At 34.5% G+C, this 23,209-nt stretch overlaps 1 protein-coding gene and 1 non-coding gene across 2 annotated transcripts; one reads left to right on the top strand and one right to left on the bottom strand.

Annotated features, from left to right (window-relative positions):
• Positions 1-15,917: 15,917 nt before the first annotated feature.
• TRNAS-GCU (transfer RNA serine (anticodon GCU)) lies at positions 15,918-16,005 on the bottom strand. Its single transcript has one exon. It is a non-coding gene; the product is annotated as a tRNA-Ser (tRNA).
• A 3,598-nt stretch (positions 16,006-19,603) lies between these two features.
• On the top strand, positions 19,604-22,234 carry LOC111911217 (shikimate kinase, chloroplastic). Its single transcript, XM_052766388.1, has 9 exons — positions 19,604-19,824; positions 19,950-20,006; positions 20,324-20,376; positions 20,494-20,548; positions 20,644-20,716; positions 20,810-20,897; positions 21,026-21,108; positions 21,233-21,362; positions 22,103-22,234. The coding sequence occupies exons 1-9, from the start codon at positions 19,785-19,787 to the stop codon at positions 22,232-22,234; spliced, it is 711 nt and encodes a 236-aa protein (XP_052622348.1). The 5' UTR covers positions 19,604-19,784.
• The last annotated feature ends 975 nt before the right edge of the window (positions 22,235-23,209 follow it).

Below are 23,209 nucleotides of genomic sequence, written 5' to 3'. Positions count from 1 at the left end.
TAAAACAATAGTTGTCCCATGCTCCAAGCATGTACACTATGTTTTCTAAACACTAGTCATGTCATACACCAAGTATGCATACTATGTTTGTCTATGATCTTTACTTTGTGAACTAGATCAATTGAACATAACTTTAATGATTCTCTTTTCACACTCCCAAATCCTTACTGCAAATGCAAGAATTCCAAATTCATGCCATTTACTGAAATCTGTCAGATTCTAAACTTATATGCATTGAACCTCTTGTAATGATTATGCACAAAGTCAGAAAGACTTGACAACAATCATTACAGAGTATTCCAAAGGAGATCAGCTCCTTGGAATCATCCTTCTTGCATTAAGTTTCCTTAATCTTACACAGATTGAAAATTCTAACTTTGAAACATTTCCAGATTCCATTTTGACTATCACTTCTGAACAAGAGTTGCCTCCTTACAGACTATGTCAATATGGTCCTTCCAGAATTATCACTATATTTCCAACTGTCCTTGAGCAACCAATCTTTGGTAAACCTTAGATTGTCCCCGACAATTGTTTAATCCTTTTAGTCATATCCAGTTCTAAACCTTTTCCCTTCTTAATGCCCCAGGCATTTTGAAAATTTTAGAAAGGATGAATATAGCACATGTAATCGATCCTATATCCGAAGCATATGGGAATCGATTCATGATGTCTCACATAAAGACTAAACCAGTCTTTTGCTATAACATTTCCATTTCTATTTGCCAAGTTCTCATAATTCAGATTATGAAAAGGGATGTCGTAATCATAATAGAATTTTAGAACGCAAATAATGGACTCATATACAGAATTTCCTTATGTTGAGCCATTCCAACATGAAATTCATATATATATATATATCCTTGACTAAATGATTAAAACCTCACGATCTAAGCTTATAGATTTGAGATGAAGTATAATTTCCTCTCCCTTAATTATAGCAAAACAACTTTTTCCCAATTGAAACCTTTTGTTTTCTATAATTAACATTGCTAACTTGCAACCTTTATCATAATTATCATGCTCCCACTAACATGATGATTATTAGCATAACACTTATGCTCCCACTAGCATTGACATGTACCCAGAAATCAACTGACTTTCTTACCAAAGTTCAGATTTTTGATACTAGATTGTTTTGATAAGACTTTATCAAAATCATACACCTTCCCTTAGATAGCACACTTGTGTGTCTAAACAATTATGAAGAGGGATGCCGTAATCATAATGGTTAGACCTTTTTGCCACTTCTCACAAGTCCAGGTTAGTGTGACGGTAAACCACACACGCTCCACTAATGACTCTGAGAATGCAAATATCACAATTGCTATCTAGCTAAAATCTACTTAGTGAAAGTGTTTCCTCACCATCATTTTCATGAATCGGAGAGAAACCTTATGACACTTAGATTTAATGGTGTATGTGTTCTTATCCATGTGAATTGTCAAAACCATAGACACAAAACAAAGATAATGACAAATCCACACTCATATGGATTGAACTCAATCTTAATTTGTGCAACTAATTGAGAACTCTACGAACTCAAATGCAAAGCCAAATTTAACTGGAATGGGCACAGAATATGTCAACACGATAGGTTATAAACCTCAAGTCGTGTGCTAGTGAAGAACTTCATGTTTTATTCTTGATTAGTTCTTGAGACTTTCAAGACCTTTAAGACTCCCACTGTCCTCTTGACATATAAGACTCCCTTGTCAAACATCCAAGAGATAGTGCGGATTATAATCAAGACAAACACTTCACACAATTGGCCTAAGTTGGTCTTTGTTTTATCCAAAACATCACAACTTACCAATTTCAAATGTACAAGAGTAGAAAACTTTTATTCTTACATTTGACAAGTGTTTTAAACCTTCTTTAAGACATGTCACTCAAGTTACAATCTTCGAGTATGACTCTAAGACTTTGATTGGAATGAAGTATGACTCATCTTCTTGATTTAACCATTTCAACAATTCAAGTTCCTCTTCTTTGATTTCCTTAGAGAACTAACTTTGATATGGTTTCAAAATCATTAAGACGATCACAAAAACTGATACTAAAGTACTCTCCCATCTTTTCAGATTTGAGAAACTTTTATCCTTCTGCCTCAGTTGATTCTTCTTATTCGCTCTACCTTACATTGAAACTTTTCCAATGTATCAGAATTATACTTTAGCCTGTAAGTATAACCATATTTACTAAGCTTTAGTAAATTATGACGAATAATCTTATCGATCTTTTGTGGTGGACTTAATCAGTGCACAAGAATGTGTACTCGATCCCTTAGTTCGTTACTTGAGTCACACATCCATGTGAACAAGTAGTTAGTCTTAATTTTCCAATACTTGAAAGTTCTCATTCTTCATGCTATACAACTTGCATGATTCCAAGTTCCGGTCCAATTGAAACTTGGGTGATGAGAATCTTTCCTTATTTGGTAAATTTAGACATTACCACAAATGAAAGAATCAATTTCATATTTCCACTCTTGCTATTAATGGAATCATATAAGCAACAATTTTTCCTCAAATGCCATTGTAAGGATATTTTAAAATAAATAAAATCTAAAATTTTTCTTTTATTTTAAAACTTTGCGGAAAAACTTATCCTTACAATCCATAAGAAAACTTGTTGTTATCTATTCCTAAGCAATATCTCATAACTCCTAAGAAGTAGCTCAAGAATCCGATCTTCAAGCTACGCGATAGAAATCCATCTACGCGATCAGATTCAGCATATTCTTTCTTTAAGTTTCTTTACTTTTCTTTAATTCTTAAAACATCAACATGTGACCCAATCACATCATGTATCAAGAATCTCAGATTAGAAACTTAGCAGAGTTAGATAGTGGACTTTACCTGAAGTAGAGTCAAACTTATTGACTTCAACATCCTTAGGTAAATTTGGCAGATTCGTAACCAATGTCCCTTCCTTTGGCATTATAAACATATGGACCCTTTGATAATGGTACACGGGACTATCACAGACTTAGCTTTTCTTTTTACCATTTGGTCAACCGAGTTGACTATGGCCGATCCCTTTCCATTGGGAAGAGAATGTTTTTCTGGATTTCCTGTGTCACTATTTTCAATGTCCATCAAGTTTTAAGGAAGTTGATCTTAACAAATAGATAAGATCATTAAGGGCCTTGTCATAGTCTGTTTCATAGGTGTCCCAAAGGAACTCACTATGTGACTTAGAAAGTGATTGAACCACCAACTTTCTCAAGACTTTGACACCCAACTCTCCCGGCTTGTCAATATGTGACTACATCTCCAAGATGTGACCACACCTAGACCTTGCCTTGCTAATAGGGCTTGAGTGACCTTAAACTTTTCAAGAACTTGTGGGTTAGTGAGAATAATTGGAAGAGGTGAAGAAGTATGATTTCCATGGGACATCATCTTCATTTAGGAAAGCTTGTTTCAAGAGATTTAGGAAGATCATAAATGTCTAAACCAGACATCTTTTGGGAGATATTCAAGATAGTTGATCTTAAGTCCTTAATATGACACCCAATATGAAATATTAAGGCTAGGACCCAACAAACTATTTTATAACTTATAAGAGGTATGCTGTAATCCAAGCTATAAAATATTTGAAGGTAGGTGAATGACGATTCACCAATTTCCACCAAGATAAACGAAATGTATTATTAGGTTTTAATTGGTTTTGAAACTCCTAGATCTTTTGAGATTCATTGAAATGTTCAATGGCATGTTTCAATCTCGAGTGTGCCCTTCAGGTTTTGTGACTAGGATGCCGAGGATCACAAAACAAGGTGTGAAGTAACCATGCAAATTACTTGGTACCCTTAAGTGTTTACCCCTCAATCGATGTGCCGGTTAACCACACACACTCCATCGATACTATGATAAACATTAAGTTACCCTTTGCCTACCTTGTTAAATACGAGTTAGTGTGCCGGTTAACCACACACGCTCCACTAACCGACTTAAACAAAATGCAAAGTGTAATTTCATGGATTAGCACCTTATTCACATTTTCCTAAGTAACTAAGATTGGGTATTATTAAGAGTTTAGTTACTTAGTATTTATCATTAATACTTTTAATGAAGGGAGAATTGTAGTCCTGTTCAAACCCGTTCGGCTAACGACCCTCCACCAGTCAAGCAAGCGGTGGGTGAGAGTGGACACCCATTAAGTTGCCATTTTATAGGCAACAACCTTATACCCACCTTATAGACCGGCTTCGTGAATGAGGCGTACTAGCGGTAAGACTGACTTTACTCTTATACATACATATATATATATATATATATATATATATATTATTAAATTATAATATTATAAAGTATAAGGGTTGAATTTTAACTTTTAAAATTCTAAGGGCTAACTTGGAATTAAAGTATTCATAAGAGAAAACTTTACAAATTCCAAAACTTGAGGGCAAGTTTTGAAACTATTCAAAACTAATTAATTCCATAACTTATGTGTTTAAAGTAGTTTTAAACTAATAAAAGAATTAACTTTTCTTTATTTTATAACTTATGGAATTAATTAAGGTTACACCTTTTTTTAATTTATTATTTAATGAAGAGACTCTTGGTCCTCCATAACTTGAGGACAAGTTATGGAGTCATAAAACCATTTAATTAGAACTAGACTCTTCACTTTTGTAACCTTTGCCAACTTTTATGAGTTTTATGAAACTTAAATGCGACTTTTCATATAACTTGAGGACAAGTTACAAAAACACATTTTAGAATCAACTCTTAGATTAATTTGGATTGAAAACAACTATTTCACTCAACTTTTCTATTAATCTAAGCAACTCATATGAACAAGATAATTCAAATCAAACTTTTTCATGTAATTAGTCTAAACCTTAAACTAATACAAAACATGAATCTATTGACAATTATCTTTGAAATTGGATTAGCATGAACATTACCACATCAAAAACAAGTTTATAAGTCCAAAAACATCTTAGGGTAATGTTCCTAGTCCAATTCCAGCCAAAAAAGTCGAATTTATGTTGTCTGGGGGTCCAACTCGGCGAGTTGGATCGACCTGATCACTTTTTAGGCATGGACTCGCCGAGTCTCTTGATGGACTCGCTGAGTCTGATGATCAGACAGCAACAACTTCGATTTTTTAAGCAGTTTTGCAAGTATAACAAGAAAACAAGCCTAGGCTCTGATACCACTGTTGGGTTTTGAGCATTCTAACACTCCTAAGTGTACATGCAACCCTAAATACCTTGGATCTATGTTTTCTCTATTATACATACAAATATGAACATCCAAGGTATTATCCTAATCTAGCATATAAAATAATGAATATAACAAGATAGAATACATACCTCTTTCATGTAGAAAGTCTTCATGAAGCTTGAGTGCCTAGTGCCCCAAGTGTGACACCTCAAATGGTTCACACAACACCAAATACACTTGAAATAACTTGAGAGAAATCTACACTTCATGAAAATCGGCTAGCCCTTTCTTTTCTCACTCTAGTCATACTAGTCGCCAATTTTGTCAAGAATAAGATCTTTATATAGTGTTACCATTAGGGTAAACCCTAATTGTCATGAATTTCCATTTCCTTGGATCCATGGGTTCAAATACACCATGGATCATCCATGGACCATCCTATGAGTTTTAGCCCAACTTGATTATCCATGGAGCATTAGCCCACTATACAAGTATGGATTATTTACACAATCAACCCATATATTTAATTAGTCTTCTTTTGATCACTTAATTAATCCTAGATTAATTCTTGATCAATACTAATTAAATAATCTTATTATTCTTATTATTAATATACTAGAACTTATAATATATTAATAACCATAAGTGTCTTATTTCTCTCATTATAGTCTATCCAAATGCATGATGCCATGCAACCCAAATGGACCATGCCGGGTCGGGTCAAGTCTTACCAATTATAGTTATGGACTTAGACATTAATCCAACACGGCCTTGGTGCCTTAGACCCACTTCTATTGGAAGGTAACTCACCTCGATGTCGTGTAGTATCTACAAAGTCCTCGACACGAAAATCAACTCGTTCTACTCCTCAATCCCTATATAACAACCTTTCTCGATTACTATTACATACTCATAACCCTTACAAGGTTCAACCCAAATCCAAGTAAAAGTCAAGGTCAAATCCTGGTCAAAGTCAACTTCTAATTTACTCGACTTGTTGAGTTGGTCCACCAACTCGCCGAGTCCTCTCGTCCCCTTACTGCCATAATCTCTTCCTTACTCATAGATTCTAGCAAGAGCTCGACGAGCTCACCTTCAACCATACCTTTTGACTATCTTCAACTAACTCTCCGAGTTCGCTCTTGAACTCGCTGAGTTCATCTTCATCTAAATGAATGAGTCTAGCCTCTAGCTCACCGAGTTCTCCATGAACTCGTCGAGTCCATCTTCATGAGGTTGGGATATTGCCTAGGACTCGCCGAGTCTGTTCATACACTCATCGAGTCCTATCATTTCCAGGTCCAAAACAAACCCCTAGCAGGCTGAGTGTTCCTACCACTCAACCAAAACCATTTCCAGAAGACGTTTTGGGGGGAAAATCGACCAGAATCTCCGAGTCACCCAAGTGACTCGCCGATTCCTTCTTTGTCCAAAACTATAAAGTCGATTATAATGGGTCTTAACGCATCAAAACTATAGATCTGGCCTCCTAGGGTCCCTTTTTCATGTAAAGCTACAAACTTGACGTCCATGCATAGGGCTTTTGGCTCAAAAATCCATAAAAGGGGGTTTATATGATGCATGGGTCTCCCATGGCCATAAAGTTGGCACCTTTATGCCATGGGAACCCTCAATGGTTCCAGATTTGAAGTCCTTATCCCAAAATCGTGGTTGCATCCAAGAATGGCTCCAAAATAGCTTACAAAAACCCTAAATTACTCCAAAAGAGTATCTAATGAAAGGAGAAGCAAGGTTTAGACTTTTTACCTCCAATAAACAGGAAATGAAGCAAAACCTCTGGATCTCCTTGCTCCTTCTGAAATCCCAAGCTCCTTCTTCTTCTCTTCAACCTTTTATCTTGCACAAAATGGCACAAAGAGCTCAAAATCACTCAAAAACGGATAGGGTTTTGTAGGGATGGTCTGACAAAATGGCACAAAGAGCTCAAAATCACTCAAAAACGGATAGGGTTTTGTAGGGATGGTCTGGGTGGTGTTGGAGGCTGCAAAGGGAACCACTTAAGGTGTTTAAATAGCGTGAAAACCCTAAATATTAGGGTTTTTTCCAGACAGCTCCTACTCGTCGAGTCGGTCTCCCGACTCGTCGGGTAGGTCACTTAAAATCCGCGCGAAAAGTCGACTCTACTCGGCGAGTTGGGCCTTCAACTCGCCGAGTACCAGGGTAAAATACAATAATACTTGGAATTAAATACGTACCAGGAACCGGGTGCTACAAATATCAAAAATGCGGAAATAACGGGAGAGAATATTGTGTCATCATGTCGGACGCTTCCCCTTAGTACCGGAAGTACCTGAAACCATAAACACAAATTTGTAAGCAAATGCTTAGTAAGTTTTCCACAAAGTACCACATACTAACATACAAATTACTGCTATGGGCTAAACCATAGTCTTACACACAATTCTTGCCGAGGGCTAAATCCCGATCTTCCATACAATTGTCAGGGGCCAAATCCTGGTCTTTCATACAGATACCAAGGGCCATACCCTGGTCTTTCATACACATAACATACAAGTAATATGTACCCTATAAAAAAAATAATGGGACGGCCTTGGTTCCTTCAACCCATTGATACAGTGAGAAAACTCATCTCTCAATTTGAATAATAGCTGATGAGGTCCTAACGTCGAATCTCAGCTTTAACCGACTCCTAACCATCAAATACAACTTCTCAAATATAATCCATAATACCCAAAATACCCCTTTATCGATCAAACTAAGTCAAAAGGTCAATAAAAGTCAACTCAGATGACCACCCCATCGTTGTACCCTTGTACCACATCGTGGTGCCGAATACAACAAAACAGTCGTGATCCGCCCCGCCACCAAGTCGTTGTGGCCTTGCCACGTCGTGGTAACGGGATTTTCAACAAATTAATGCATTCAGCCACTTTCTTTGATTTGAAAGGGTCTCCAACTGAGATCAAGTCCAAAATAAGGTCTAGATGGATAAAGTTTCCAACTTTATCCAATAGAACCCTCCAAAATGTTTAGATCTCAACTATAAGATCCAAAACACTTCATGGCCTAAGCAATAATCTTCCAATCCAAGAGGTTACTTGACCAAAAGCTTCAAAAGAGTCTCTAACATCAAACACACCATAAAAATTGGTGCTTTTCAGACATGCATGTCCAATGCATGACATAAACTCTTATTAGGTCAAAATAGGGCAAAAAGGCCAAGATTCCATGCATGGCCTCAAAACTCGATTCTAAGCTAGATCCCATGAGTCAAATGATTCAAAGGTCCTGGAGATTCATAAAGTTGCAAACTTTATGAAGTTCAACCATCCAAGGCAACAAAACATAAAGAAAAGAGGACAAAAATCCATAGATCTATCCATTAACTCAACAAGGTGAAGACTTTATACCTCATTAAGATGCTAGAGGAAGGTAAACTCCTGGATCTTCTTTGCTTTGAACTCCCCAAGGGATCTTCCACCACCTTCTTCCTTCACAAGCACCAAAAACACACTCTTTAAGGCCAAAAACTAACACAAGGGATCTAGGGTTTGCAAGGGATAATTTGGAGGGATGGTGTAACGCCCGCAGATCAAGGCTAGTCAATTTAGAGACGATCAGCGTCAAAAATGACTTTTTTGGGAAAGATTATTTAGAAGGATTAATCTTAAATAAGATTTAGTTTATGTTATGAGGTTTCCGAATATATAAAGAACGTCGAAATCCGAGTTATAATGAAGAAGTTATGACTTGTCGAAGTTTCGCGACAGAACCAGCACGACACAGCGCGACGTAAATAGTGAATTTACGTTAGAGCGATATTTATCCAAAACAATATAAATGAGAATTGAAGATTTCATCGATAGTAGTGCAACGACGGAAAGACGGACGAAAACGGACGTCAGATGAAGGAGTTATGAGTTTATAACGGAGTTTTCCTGTCCCGACCTACTAAAAATAATATATAAGTAATATAATTATAATATATTAAAAAAGTCAAAATTATCCAATGGAGTCTAAACGAGAGTTGTAGAGCATAATCTCACCTTCGTGTCGATATAAAGAACGTCGAAAACGGAGTTCGTATGCGAAAGTTATGAGTTTCTGAAGTTCGAGGCGCGAATTGTCAGATACCACGACGTGGCAAGCAGTGCCACGACGTGGCCAGTCTTTTGACACCTCCGGGAGTCCCCCAGATGCAACTTGCGATGACGCATGCAGTGATGACCAAAACCACGACGTGGAAAAAGGTGCCAGGACGTGGCAAGGGCAGATTTTGCCCTATAAATAGATTTGAAGGGCCAACCGAGTTTGGTTGCTCATTCTCTCATCTCTCACCCATATTACCTCGATCTACGTGCAAAGAAGTACCCCTGAAGCCCCGGTATCATCCTGAGACCCGAAGCGAGTCCCGAAGCCCGAAGATCCCGAGAAGTGCAATGCTCGAGCCGAAGCTCTGCCCGCGAGGATCCCGGTTTTTGTGAAGATCTTCCAGATCTACCGAAGAATACTACTTCTGCAAATCGTAGTGTTGTCCGATCATCTTCTGATCATGTGAGTTTATAGTCACTTTCATCTTACACATAGATATGAAGTATTTTATAAAATACGTGCTATGTGTATATATATTGTTGTTTATATGTGTCAGTATATAGTTACTTTCTTCTAACACATAAATATAAAGTATTAGCTATGAAATACGTGTTATGTGTTATATATTATTTGTCTATTTGAGATGGGCTTGGAATTGATGTTTTTATACGGGTGTTAAATGATTCAAACTATATATGTATTTTATATCTACAAAATATGTTGGGTAGAACATGGGTAGATGAAATAGTGGCAACTATGAGACGTAGTGCCTATTATATAAACCTTGGTGACTATGGAGTTAGTGTCTGTTAAAGTAAACCTTGGCGACTATGGAGTTAGCGCATGTTAAAGTAAACCTTGGCGACTATGGAGTTAGCGCATGTTAAAGTAAACCTTGGCGACTATGGAGTTAGCGCCTATTGTTAAGTAAACCTTGGTGACTATAGAGTTAGCGCCTATTGTTAAGTAAACCTTGGTGACTATGGAGTTAGCGCCTACTGTTAAGTAAACCTTGGTGACTATGGAGTTAGCGCCTACTGTTAAGTAAACCTTGGTGACTATGGAGTTAGCGCCTACTATTAAGTAAACCTTGGTGACTATGGAGTTAGCGCCTATTGTATAAACCTTGGTGACTATGGAGTTAGCGCCTATTGTTAAGTAAACCTTGGTGACTATGGAGTTAGCGCCTATTGTTAAGTGAATCTTGGTGACTATGGAATTAGCGCCTATTGTATAAACCTTGGTGACTATGGAGTTAGCGCCTAATGTTAGATAAACCTTGGTGACTATGGAGTTAGCGTATATTGTATAAACCTTGGTGACTATGGAGTTAGCGCCTACTGTTAAGTGAACCTTGGTGACTATGGAGTTAGCGCCTGATAGCTATGGATTTAGTACCTAATAGATAAACTTTGGCAGCAATGGACTTCATGCTGATTCCTTAGGTCAATCCTTAGGAATGAATGAATGAATGATAGTTGATTCTTAGGGTAAAACCTTAAGAGTAAAGAAGATAATGGGGATGGGTAATTGGGTTGTTTGTTTAATAATTGAATATAATAATTGTATTATTGTGGGTTGAAAACCCTATATGCTCACCAGGCTCCCAAGCCTGACCCACTCAGTTTTCTTTGTATCACAGGTATCGATATTAATGCTGCTTTGCACTAAGAGATTAAAGGAGATGTAAATCAATAGTGTAAATGAATGTATGTTCTGTTTATGCTTATGTGTCTGTATCGAAACATGACATCCCGAGGTTTTATTATTAAATGAAAATACATTCTCTTTGAGAAATGTTTTGATAAGTTATTATCATATCTTGTTTTGGGAACAAATTCCGCAACCGTTTTCTTTAAAACATTACTCTGATTTTAAAAACAAAGCATAAACAAATCGGTCTTTTCTGGCCGTGAAATTGGGGATGTCACAGTTGGTATCAGAGCATTAGTATAATCGAACTAGGAATTTGTAGGATTTCTAGACTTAAACTTAGAATGCTAAGCGATGATTGTGAGATGAGTGTCTACCATATTTTAGGCACGAGCACTAGTATATTTTAGAAAAATGCCTAAAATGCTTTTATGTGATAAATGCTATGTGTTTTCCATATATGATATTTTTTGTTCGGATCTATGGTTTGTTGCCGATCGGATCTGGAAACCTTATGTGTTTAGGATTGTAAGCGTACGACTACGATATTAGAACTAGCATGTAAACGTTTCGGAGTGATAAGGAGATTTATACGTCTATCGTAAATAAAGCTTTCTTATCTTAAATTCTCGTCCGATACACCGAACATCTACTTGGATGTACAAAACGTTATGGTGAAGACTCGTAGACAATTGAGTAAATGGAGGAAATGAAAGGCTTATGATAGTGAATGACACGTATCGGAAGATATCGTAAGAGTGGTGTCTTGCCTTTAGTTTATGTTTGATAAAATAACGGAACGTTTAGAGGAGTACGGTACGTCTGAAGTACACCTTCGATTGGCAGGATGATGGAACGATTGGTGTAATTCTTGAATTTGTCCCATAATCTAGAATTTCCATCTCCAATCGAGTTGAAGTATGATTGATGATAGAAGATACGCATGGAAGAAGTCCTAGTAGAGTCTAGGAAAATTTTTATGATTAATTAGACACATTCGTATGTGTTAAATTGTTTGGTGATTTTAGGACTTGGGGACTGCGAGACAATACTTGAGACGAGTATGAGTAGGTGTGAATGGTAGTAGAGATCTATGCTACCGGAAGCACATGACTCACGCTTGGATCATGGGAAGTCGCAAGGTTACCAAGAAGCTAGTAATTGATTCCGTTTTATTCAAGTATGTCGTTACCATTGTTTCGGTAATGACTAGTAAGATGGTTGTTATTCCGACCCTAGTGGTCATATCAATTGAGTCCGACTACGATGAGAGGTCATCAGAACACGACCCATCGGTCAGTTACAATAGATAAGGGAATGTACTTATCCTAAGAAGAAGAATGAGTCCTCAAAAAGGATTTATTTTGTAACTCGAAGGTTATGATTGAAAGTCCAACATAGTACGAAGAGCAGATCCAGGATTGAGCATCAAGGTTATTACTTAGGATGGAGAGATAACTTATGGAGTTAGTATATGAATCCTATTTCGTTGATGATTCCGGGACGTAATCATCCTAAGGGGGAGATAATTGTAACGCCCGTAGATCAGGGCTAGTCAATTTAGAGATGATAAGCATCAAAAATGACTTTTTTGGGAAAGATTATTTAGAAGGATTAATCTTAACTAAGATTTAGTTTATGTTACGAGGTTTCCGAATATATAAAAAACGTCGAAATCCGAGTTATAACGAAGAAGTTATGACATGTCGAAGTTTCGCGACAGAACCGGCACGACACAGTGCGACGTAAATAGTGAATTTATGTTAGAGCGATATTTATCCAAAACAATATAAATGAGAATTAAATATCTCACTGATAGTAGTGCAACGACGGAAAGACGGACGAAAACGGACGTCAGACGAAGGAGTTATGAGTTTATAACGGAGTTTTCCTGTCCCGGCCTACTAAAAATAATATATAAGTAATATAATTATAATATATTAAAAAAGTCAAAATTAGCCAATGGAGTCTAAAGGAGAGTTGTAGAGCATAATCTCACCTTCGCGTCGATATAAAGAACGTCGAAAACGGAGTTCGTATGCGAAAGTTATGAGTTTCTGAAGTTCGGGGCGCAAAACCCCAAAATTGTCAGATACCACGATGTGGTCAGTCTTCTGACACCTCCGGGAGTCCCCCAGATGCAACTTGCGATGACGCATGCAGTGACGACCAAGCCCACGACGTGGAAAAAGGTGCCACGACGTGTTAAGGGCAGATTTTGCCCTATAAATAGATTTGAAGGGCCAGCCGAGTTTGGTTGCTCATTCTCTCATCTCTCACCCATATTACCTCGATTTACGTGCAAAGAAGTACCCCTAAAGCCCCGGTATCATCCCGAGACCCGAAGCGAGTCCCGAAGCCCAAAGATCCCGAGAAGTGCAATTCCCGAGCCGAAGCTCTGCCCGCGAAGAGCCCGGTTTTTGTGAAGATCTTCCAGATCTACCGAAGAATACTACTTCTGCAAGTTGTAGTGTTGTCCGATCATCTTCTGATCATGTGAGTGTATATTCACTTTCATTTTACACATAGATACAAAGTATTTTATAAAATATGTGCTATGTGTATATATATTGTTGTTTATATGTGTCAGTGTATAGTTACTTTCTTCTAACACATAAATATAAAGTATTAGTTATGAAATACGTGATATGTGTTAGATATTATTTGTCTATTTGAGATGGGCTTGGAATTGATGTTTTTATACGGGTGTTAAATGATTCAAACTATATATGTATTTTATATCTACAAAATATGTTGGGTAGAACATGGGTAGATGAAATAGTGGCAACTATGAGACGTATTGTCTATTGTATAAACCTTGGTGACTATGGAGTTAGCGCCTGTTAAAGTAAACCTTGGTGACTATGGAGTTAGCGCATGTTAAAGTAAACCTTGGCGAATATGGAGTTAGCGCATGTTAAAGTAAACCTTGGCGACTATGGAGTTAGCGCCTATTGTTAAGTAAACCTTGGTGACTATGGAGTTAGCGCCTACTGTTAAGTAAACCTTGGCGACTATGGAGTTAGCGCCTACTATTAAGTAAACCTTGGTGACTATGGAGTTAGCGCCTATTGTATAAACCTTGGTGACTATGGAGTTAGCGCCTATTGTTAAGTAAACCTTGGTGACTATGGAGTTAGCGCCTATTGTTAAGTGAACCTTGGTGACTATGGAATTAGCGCCTATTGTATAAACCTTGGTGACTATGGAGTTAGCGCCTAATGTTAGATAAACCTTGGTGACTATGGAGTTAGCGCCTATTGTATAAACCTTGGTGACTATGGAGTTAGCGCCTACTGTTAAGTGAATCTTGGTGACTATGGAGTTAGCGCCTAATAGCTATGGATTTAGTACCTGATAGATAAACTTTGGCAGCAATGGACTTCATGCCGATTCCTTAGTTCAATCCTTAGGAATGAATGAATGAAGGATAGTTGATTCTTAGGGTAAAACCTTAAGAGTAAAGAAGATAATGGGGATGGGTAATTGGGTTGTTTGTTTAATGATTGAATATAATAATTGTATTATTGTGGGTTGAAAACCCTATATGCTCACCAGGCTCCCAAACCTGACCCACTCAATTTTCTTTGTATCACAGGTATCGATATTAATGCTGCTTTGCACTAAGAGATTAAAGGAGATGTAAATCAATAGTGTAAATGAATGTATGTTCTGTTTATGCTTATGTGTCTGTATCGAAACATGTCATCCCGAGGTTTTATTATTAAATGAAAATACATTCTCTTTGATAAATGTTTTGATAAGTTATTATCATATCTTGTTTTGGGAACAAATTCCGCAACCGTTTTCTTTAAAACATTACTCTGATTTTAAAAACAAAGCATAAACAAATCGGTCTTTTCTGGCCGTGAAATTGAGAATGTCACAGATGGAGGCTGATGAGAGGGAGGCTAGGAGGGGTTAAGGATCTTTAAATAGGGATCAACCCTTAACTTTAGGGTTTTTCCAAAACAGCCATCACCACATCGTGGCAAAATCACCACGTCGTGGTGGTTCTTTAAACCTCCGCGGCCCAAAACTCTTCGCCACGTCGTGGCCCTCAAAGAAACATCATACACAATAAAAATAATTTCATAACTGGAACCGAGCGTTACACACACACACACACACACACATATATATATATATATATATATATATATATATATATATATATATATTATAGTTTCAAATGAAACTTATGTAAGAGGAAGATAATTGTGAAACTTCTAAAAATATTGAAAGTAAACCAAGTCAGTAGTTAAATTTTAAGAACTTTGGACAATTACAATGTATATTTGATACAAAAATAACGTAGTATGTTAGATTTGGATACCTAAACTTATATATCTTGTAAGGTATATTCACTTTGCGCCGCCTTCCTAATAGAAGTCGCTGAGTTGACCCCGAAGGCCGAATTCTATGGTAGAGAACGATGTAATAATAATTGGGCCATGAGAGACTTTTTTAAGTATTGCAAAAGAAAGGGCCTGCCAATAGAGCTGGGAGGGAAAGCGATACTAGTTATCAGGTTAGAGAGAGGCATGGCCCGTAAGCTGCCCCCCTTAAAAAGCCATTACTTAATAAGGATTTAATCCATAACAATTTTCGCATTGAACCCACAAATGCCGGTATTGTTGAGTTACACCCATATGAGTATAACTTTTTGGTATAGTTTGATCACTCGTTGTGATATCCTCGTTTTGACTACTATTTTCGCTTTTACTACAAATGGAACTAGAAATGTAATTGTTACTGGAATTATTGTTACTGGAATTGTCTAGCAACACAACGCTTGTATTGCTCTCCCACAACCCCGTTTTCACGGTTTAGGCTGCTCTAATCCTGGATGTGAAGAATAAAATAAAATTTTCGTTTTTCTTGCATGATTTTCAATTTTCTTAAGATTTTATATTATATATTCATATTCCACACGTTTAACTAATAAAAGAACCATTTAAAAGAGGTTTGCGAAATTTGAAAGAAAAAATAGAAAGTCATCAACGAAAACGAAAAGAGAGGGATTCGAACCCTCGGTACGAATAACTCGTACAACGGATTAGCAATCCGCCGCTTTCGTCCACTCAGTCATCTCTTCCAATTGAAAAAGATAATTACTATGTTATATTACACATCAAGTAAGGATTAACGAAAGTATTTCTTTCACATTCTTTATCGTTATTATATAATTAGCAATTTCATTTAGATGCTCGAAAGATCCAAATAGAAAGATAAATAAAGAAGAACTCCAACGATCAATCCTAGCATTAATTGCTAAGGATCCAACAACTCCAACATTTATTCATGTGTCAATTCTCTCTCTCTCTCTCTTTCTATATATATATATATATATATATATATATATATATATATATATATATATATATATATTCCGATAAGAAGAAAAATTTTGGGTTAGAAGGTTAGAAGGTTTTTTTTTCTACATATTTTTTTCGTGAACAAAACAAATGAATCACTAGATCAATCAAAAATAACATTGTTTACAAAAAAATCCCGAAAAACATCTCTATGATTTATTTTTACGAGGATTTTGTTGTTATTCATTATAAATTTCATAAAAGTGAACTTTTTTTTTTGTTTACTAAAAAATGAATAATGAATGTGCTTTTTTTCTTCTGAATTGTTTTTATTTTTGTTTTATCTAATGATTTTATTTTGTTGTTTCGTTAAAAGAATATATATATATATATATATATATATATATATATATATATATATATATATATATAATTTCTTACGTTCTTATAAAAAAATTTCTTCTTATTAATTTGATATCTCTCTCTCTCTCTCTCTCTCTCTCTCTCTATATATATATATATATATATATATATATATATATATATATATATATATATATATATATATATTGACGTGGTTAATGTTTATTACTTAGTTATATCAACTTAAAGACAACTTAGTTAATGGTTTAAAATTCATCAAAACCGTTATTACTTCTAGCCTTCACATATTACGAGCGTTTTTTAGCACAAAACATTTGTAAGCGTTTGAGAGTTTCATTTGTAAGCGTTTGAGAGTTTCTAACTTTTAACTGTTAACAAAATGCTTCGTTTTATCTAGATAGTTCTCATGGTAACTTCAAATGCTATTTTTAACATTAAGATTTGTTGTGTACGTATAAACACTTTAAAAAGAACAAATATAGAACATCTCTAATGGCGGACGTAATTTAAGGTCTGTAGCTTTCTAAATTATCATACTTGATAGTGCTACATTACATATATATAAACTTTTACATCAAATCCTTTCAAAAATTCATAGATAGACCACGCACACTTATTTATTCATTTAACATATAATTTATATATAAGCATTATACCAAAAAAAAAAAGTTTACTTTTGTTACATATTTTGATGAAACTTATTCAGTATTGGTTTTTTAACAAACTAAAAATAAAATCATAATAAAAAATTAAATTGTCAAAACGTATTCAATATTGATCTCATTTTGAAGGTATTAGTTAGCTTTTTTAATGATATATTTTATTAATTATTATTATTATTATTCTATTATGTATTTATGATATATTAATAAAAAGGATGTAAAATTAATATATATTGTATATGATTGAAAGGGTTTGAAATAAAAATATAGTAAATCTTATTGGACGAGTGGTGGGGCCATTTTATTGTAATTCATGGAGAATGAGATGGATATGTATCATATAAACCTCAATCCTACTATCTTTTCATTTTTCATGGAAATGATATTCTAAAGAACGTATCATAGTGGATACTCTTAAGTCTTAATCATGGTTTCGAAGCATTAAACTCATACCAAATTGGGTCAATTAGTGATATTTTTGGTGGGAGGACTTTGTGGTACAACTCATAATAATTCTTCAAAGGGAGATGATAAATCCACGTCTTTTTTTGGTAATCCATTTACTTTTAAACTTAGTTGACAAATATGCCCACATCTATATTTAGAATGCAATTTAATTTTCATTTTAGGCACAGTCTCGTTATCAGTATTTAATTTTTGCTTTTCATATTTTGTTTACACATCATTTTAATACTTCATTTTTACGATGTTTTTTTTTCTCCACAGAAATTTTAATGATGCAAATATACTTAATTTTTTGTCATCCCTCATTATGATAATTGTATTTATTTATTTTTTCCTGTAGATTACATGCATATGTTTAGTCATTGTTTTACATGTTTTCAGGAACATTTGTTAGCCACTCTGTTTCAATGATATTGCAAGTATAACTCTATAAACATTATTTTATTTATGTCGTTGTATGTTATTTTGTGCTTATAGTTTAATCATTCTTTTGTTATTATTTCTTACAAGTTGATCGCATGGAAGATGAGCCATAAACATTCTCAATTGACTAGTTATTCATGTACTTGTTATTTAAATTTAACTGAAAACCAAACTAATTAAACCGAAAATGATCAAACCAAACTTTATTCGAATCGGTTTCGACTGATATTTTGGAAGTCAAAAAATCGAGAAATCCGAACCGAACAGTTATGCCTTCATCATCTATAACAGGGTGTAATTTAATTTTTTATATTAGTCATATGTCTAATTATTAGTAAATCATTATCCCAAACACACACGACTTCTTCCTCCTTCGGCGGCAATCATCTTCATCGAACATGTTTGGCGCTGCAATATTCAGCCGTCAAACAGTAAGTGATCATCCATTCTTTTTCCTTGTGTATGTTTCCAGTTTTGCGTCTTATCTCTTCACAACATTTGATTCTTTGTGTACGGTTCCCTGTTAATTCTAAATATCAAACTTAACAGTGACGAGTATGATTATGTCAATTCCAAATACCAAAACAAATATAATAATTCCTTGATTTTGATTAGGGATGTTATCCATTCAGTTTAATTGGTTATCAGTTTGTTCGGTTCCGTTTGATTGGTTTTTTTTTTACTTCCAAATTATTAACCAAAAACCGGCTTGAATAAAGTTTGGTTCAATCGTTTTCGGTTTAATTGGTTTGGTTTTTAGTTAAATCTGAATAACAAACATATGAACAACTAGTCAATTGAGAATGTTTATGGCTCATCCTTTGTCTCACAAACAAAAAACCTAAGTGTCATAATGAGGGAGGACAAAAATTAAGTACTAATGAATAGATGATAAAATTAAGTGAAAAAAAAACTTAGTGAAAATGAAGTATCAAAAATGATTTGTGAACAAAAAAATTAAAAGCGAAAATTAACTACTAATAATGAACAATGTGCCTAAAATAAAAACTAAATTGCATTCTAAATATAGATAAGAGCATAATTGTCAACTAAGTTTAAAAATCAGTGGATTATCAAAAAAATGTTGTGGATTTATCATCTCCCTTCTTCAAACTCCCGTAATTAAATTAAACACGTAATATCGCTACGTATAATTAATATATTTTGAGTTCGCTTCCATCCATTATTAGTACCTCAAAGTTCCAATCAGGTTCTAATCTATACAATTTCTCTCTTTGTATCAATATATCTGTTGCTTGTTTTACTATTTATATTTCATATCCTTTAAAAATTTGTGTTAAATGTGCTCACCATGTTTTTTTTAAAATAATTATTAAAGTTAATGATATCAATATATAGTACCATAGTTGTCGGCTATCAATGTGTGATTAAGTATGTAAACCATAGATGATACCGATTCATGATTTATCCAACATTTTTGCTGTTTAGTTCTATATAAAATATTCCATGCATGAAGAAGATGAATGATTTTGTTAGATAATATATTTATTCAGGCAAACTTATCTGATTATTGTTCTGACATGAAGAATATATATCTAAGGTCTTCCATTGACGTTTGATGCTAAAAACTCAAGCCAATCTTGATTGTTTTGATCACTGAAAGAATGGAGGCCAAAATCTCTAGGAGCCTAAACTTTACAACATGTAAGTGTTCATATAAGAATTAAAATTTCTGAAACTGAACAATTCCTTGAGGATTTGTACAAAGTACATGCTATTTCAAAGGATTCATATGCTTAATCGGACTCACTTGTGGCCTATAAATGCAGCGTTTGGACATGGATCACCAGAAACGAAAGCTTTATGTTCTACTCAGCAGTCTTCGGGTATATACTTTCTGGTTAATTTAATGATCACAAGATGAAAACAAATATTGTATGCTAAATATTAGACTACAAGAAGTACGTTTATCGTATATGCAAGTTGTAAAGACATGCCTCGAATTTAGTGAAAGATGCATGTCATTATGTCAACAACTTCTCTCTTCTATACAAGTATGCATGCATATCAAGTATTCACATCCTATTTTGAGAATGTTTGAAGGCTAAACTTTATTGGTTACCATTTAATGTGAAACTATATATGAAAGGTGTTGCGTGCATTTATAAGTAATTAACTAATTCTGACATTTAAACTCTTGTAGCTTCAGCTTTCCAATTTGAATGTTTTAGTGTTGAGGAAGATTTGATGATAAAGGTATCTAATATATATCTTATGTCTTAGCTTAGCGTTTTTTTTTTGTACTCTTTTTGTTTCGAAGAATGAATTACATTGGCAATGTAATTAAGTTTATATATGTTGTCCAAATGGCAGAACAAGTTAGAGAAGATTGGACCATATCTAGATGGAAGGTGTATATATCTTGTTGGTGAGTTCCAGCTAACATATTGTCTTTGTTCAAAATGTATAGAAAATTTATAATTAAACTCATTAATTGTTCATAACTCTACAATATGAATTCAGGAATGATGGGCTCTGGAAAAACAACAGTTGGCCAAATCCTATCTGAAATTCTTGGCTATTCTTTTGTCGACAGGTTTGTGTCAAGAGTACTTCTGATTACATTAATCACTTTAAAGATAAATCTCATCCCTTTTCACGTTTTATATATTTTGAGTAATGCGTGCAGTGACAAACTAATAGAGGAGGTTGTTGGGGGAATCGCAGTTGCTGACATCTTCAAATTGCATGGCGAGAAATTCTTTAGAGAGAAGGAGGTTATTAAGTAGCTCTAAATTTCTTAACTTTTTCGGACCTTGAAAAACTCTTTTTTTTCCCATTAATGTATTCGCACTGATGATCATACTTTTTGTTTTATAATTCCTTGGTACTTTAATTCCTTAAGACTGAGGTGTTGAGGAAGCTGTCATCGATGCATGGATCGGTGATTTCCACGGGTGGAGGTGCTGTTGTTCAGCCTATCAACTGGTATCTATATATACATCTAGCGCATGTATATATATATATATATATATATATATATATATATATAAATTGTCAGCAAAGTGTGTTGCTAATTTGGTAATTATATTGTTTGCGTTTAATTTGTCAGGAAATATATGCAGAAGGGTGTTACTATATTTCTAGATGTACCATTGGAAACACTGGCACTACGAATAGTTTCTGTAGGAACTGCATCTCGACCACTTTTGCATGATGAATCTGGAGAAGCATATGTAAAGGTGGTATTTTTCTCTTTGCTAAATATTTTAATATACAAAACCCTCATGTGACCTTCAATTTTGAACTAAATTTAATATACAAAACCCTCATGTGACCTTCAATTTTGAACTAAATTTAATATAATTTTTTTGCTAATATGGAGTGAGGTATTTATGTTTTTGGCCAATTAGATACAATTTTTTTTATAAGAAACAAATTTATATATGAGCAAGTTAGTAAATTTAACTTACATTTTTTTAATGTTATTATTGAGATGCAAGGTCTTTAAGTTTTAAAGCAGACTACAAAATTATTAATATGTGAACACTTTTATAAAATACAAAAGCTCTAACAAATTAAGTACAATGCATGATATTTGTTGTTTTTCTTTAATATATTTATATATACATATAAAAACATGGTTTTGATATTTGTTGTTTTTCTTTAATATATTTATATATACATATAAAAATATGGTTTTGATATTTGTTGTTCTTTAAAATGCTTATATGTTCATATAAAACCATATTTATACATACCTATGAAACCATGGTGTTTGAAGGTTTTTTTTGAGAAAATTCATCAAATGACCAAATAAAAGGGTGTGTGTGAAGGAATTAGCCATGAAAAACTGAAATTTGTAAAATGGCCATGACTTCCGCAAAGAGAGGCTCTACGGAAGCCTTAAACCTATGAGGAACCTGAAAATAGCAATGAAGAAATGAGGTGACATGGGTATTTTTGTAAAATCACCAAACAGAAAACAGGGTTTTTAGTGTTGGCTGCGGAAGGAGGAAGAGTTTGGGGGAGGTCTGCTGCAGAACGAAGACAAGGAACGGGAAAGAAACGATCGATCGAATCTCAAAAAAATAGGAACGAATATGGTGAGTAAACAGCTAGAAAATCCGGAATTTTGCAATTTTCATACGAAGAACAGTTCTTCAGAGATGTTTGGACGAAGAACAGATCCGCAGAGGGCCTTTTTGCGGATCCATAGTGCCCTCTGCGGAATTAGCCTTTTTCTTTTAAAAAACTGTTTTTTTTTTTGTTAAACATCCTCAGAGGTTTCATAATTATGCAAAGTCATATGCATTTCCGCAGAGACATTTTTTACGAAAGTATGTAAACCAACGGGTTTTTTTTTTCGTCTTTTTCCCCACGTTTCCAAATCCTCAGAGGTTTAAGGCTTCCACAGAGCTCCTCTCTGTGGAAGTCATGGTCAATTTACAAATTTCAGTTTTTCATGGTTAATTGTTTCACAGACCCCTCCCTTTGGTATTTTATTTTTAACATAGAAAAAAACAAGTGCTTTAAACTGCTTTCTAGATATGACTGTTTAATTATTTTTTAAATATGCTTATATATAAAAAATAAAGTTAAATTTTAATAAAGGTTTTGCACTTGACGTGGATAGAATAGAAATAATGCTTTATAGTTCTACCAAGTAAACTACAACTTATGTATTAAGTTTTTTAAAATATGCATAAATATCAACAAAATTAAATTTAGTAAAAACGAACACATAACCATGTGTTGGAAGTTGGAACCGTGTTTCTGTCAAAGACGGTAGCTGCCTTACAAAGTAGGCTACATTTATTTATTTATTATATTGGATTGATGTTGGGCCTATATATAAACGTACTAACGGATATAAAGTTGGGCCCAAAGATGTTGTGGGGCCCTGGTCGGTCCCTAGCTTACTCACTATTAGGCCGGCCCTCCAGGGTTTCATATCTATGTTATGCGGATGCAAATATATATATATATATATATATATATATATATATATATATATATATATATATATATATATATATATATTTATGTATGTATAGATGTTATATGATACTCAATTGTTGCGATATAT

Source organism: Lactuca sativa, chromosome 8 (genome assembly GCF_002870075.4).
Source record: "Lactuca sativa cultivar Salinas chromosome 8, Lsat_Salinas_v11, whole genome shotgun sequence".
Taxonomy (NCBI): Eukaryota; Viridiplantae; Streptophyta; class Magnoliopsida; order Asterales; family Asteraceae; genus Lactuca; species Lactuca sativa.
Note: the sequence above shows the minus strand (reverse complement) of the source record. Positions and strands in the feature narration are given on the sequence as shown.

Bases quoted from the DNA above. Each gene is read 5' to 3' on its own strand.
- LOC111911217 (XM_052766388.1), top strand. From the start codon at position 19,785: ATGGAGGCCAAAATCTCTAGGAGCCTAAACTTTACAACAT. The intron at 20,898-21,025 runs GTTATTAAGTAG...TAATTCCTTAAG, and splicing joins AATTCTTTAGAGAGAAGGAG to ACTGAGGTGTTGAGGAAGCT. The intron at 21,363-22,102 runs GTGGTATTTTTC...ATCACCAAACAG, and splicing joins CTGGAGAAGCATATGTAAAG to AAAACAGGGTTTTTAGTGTT.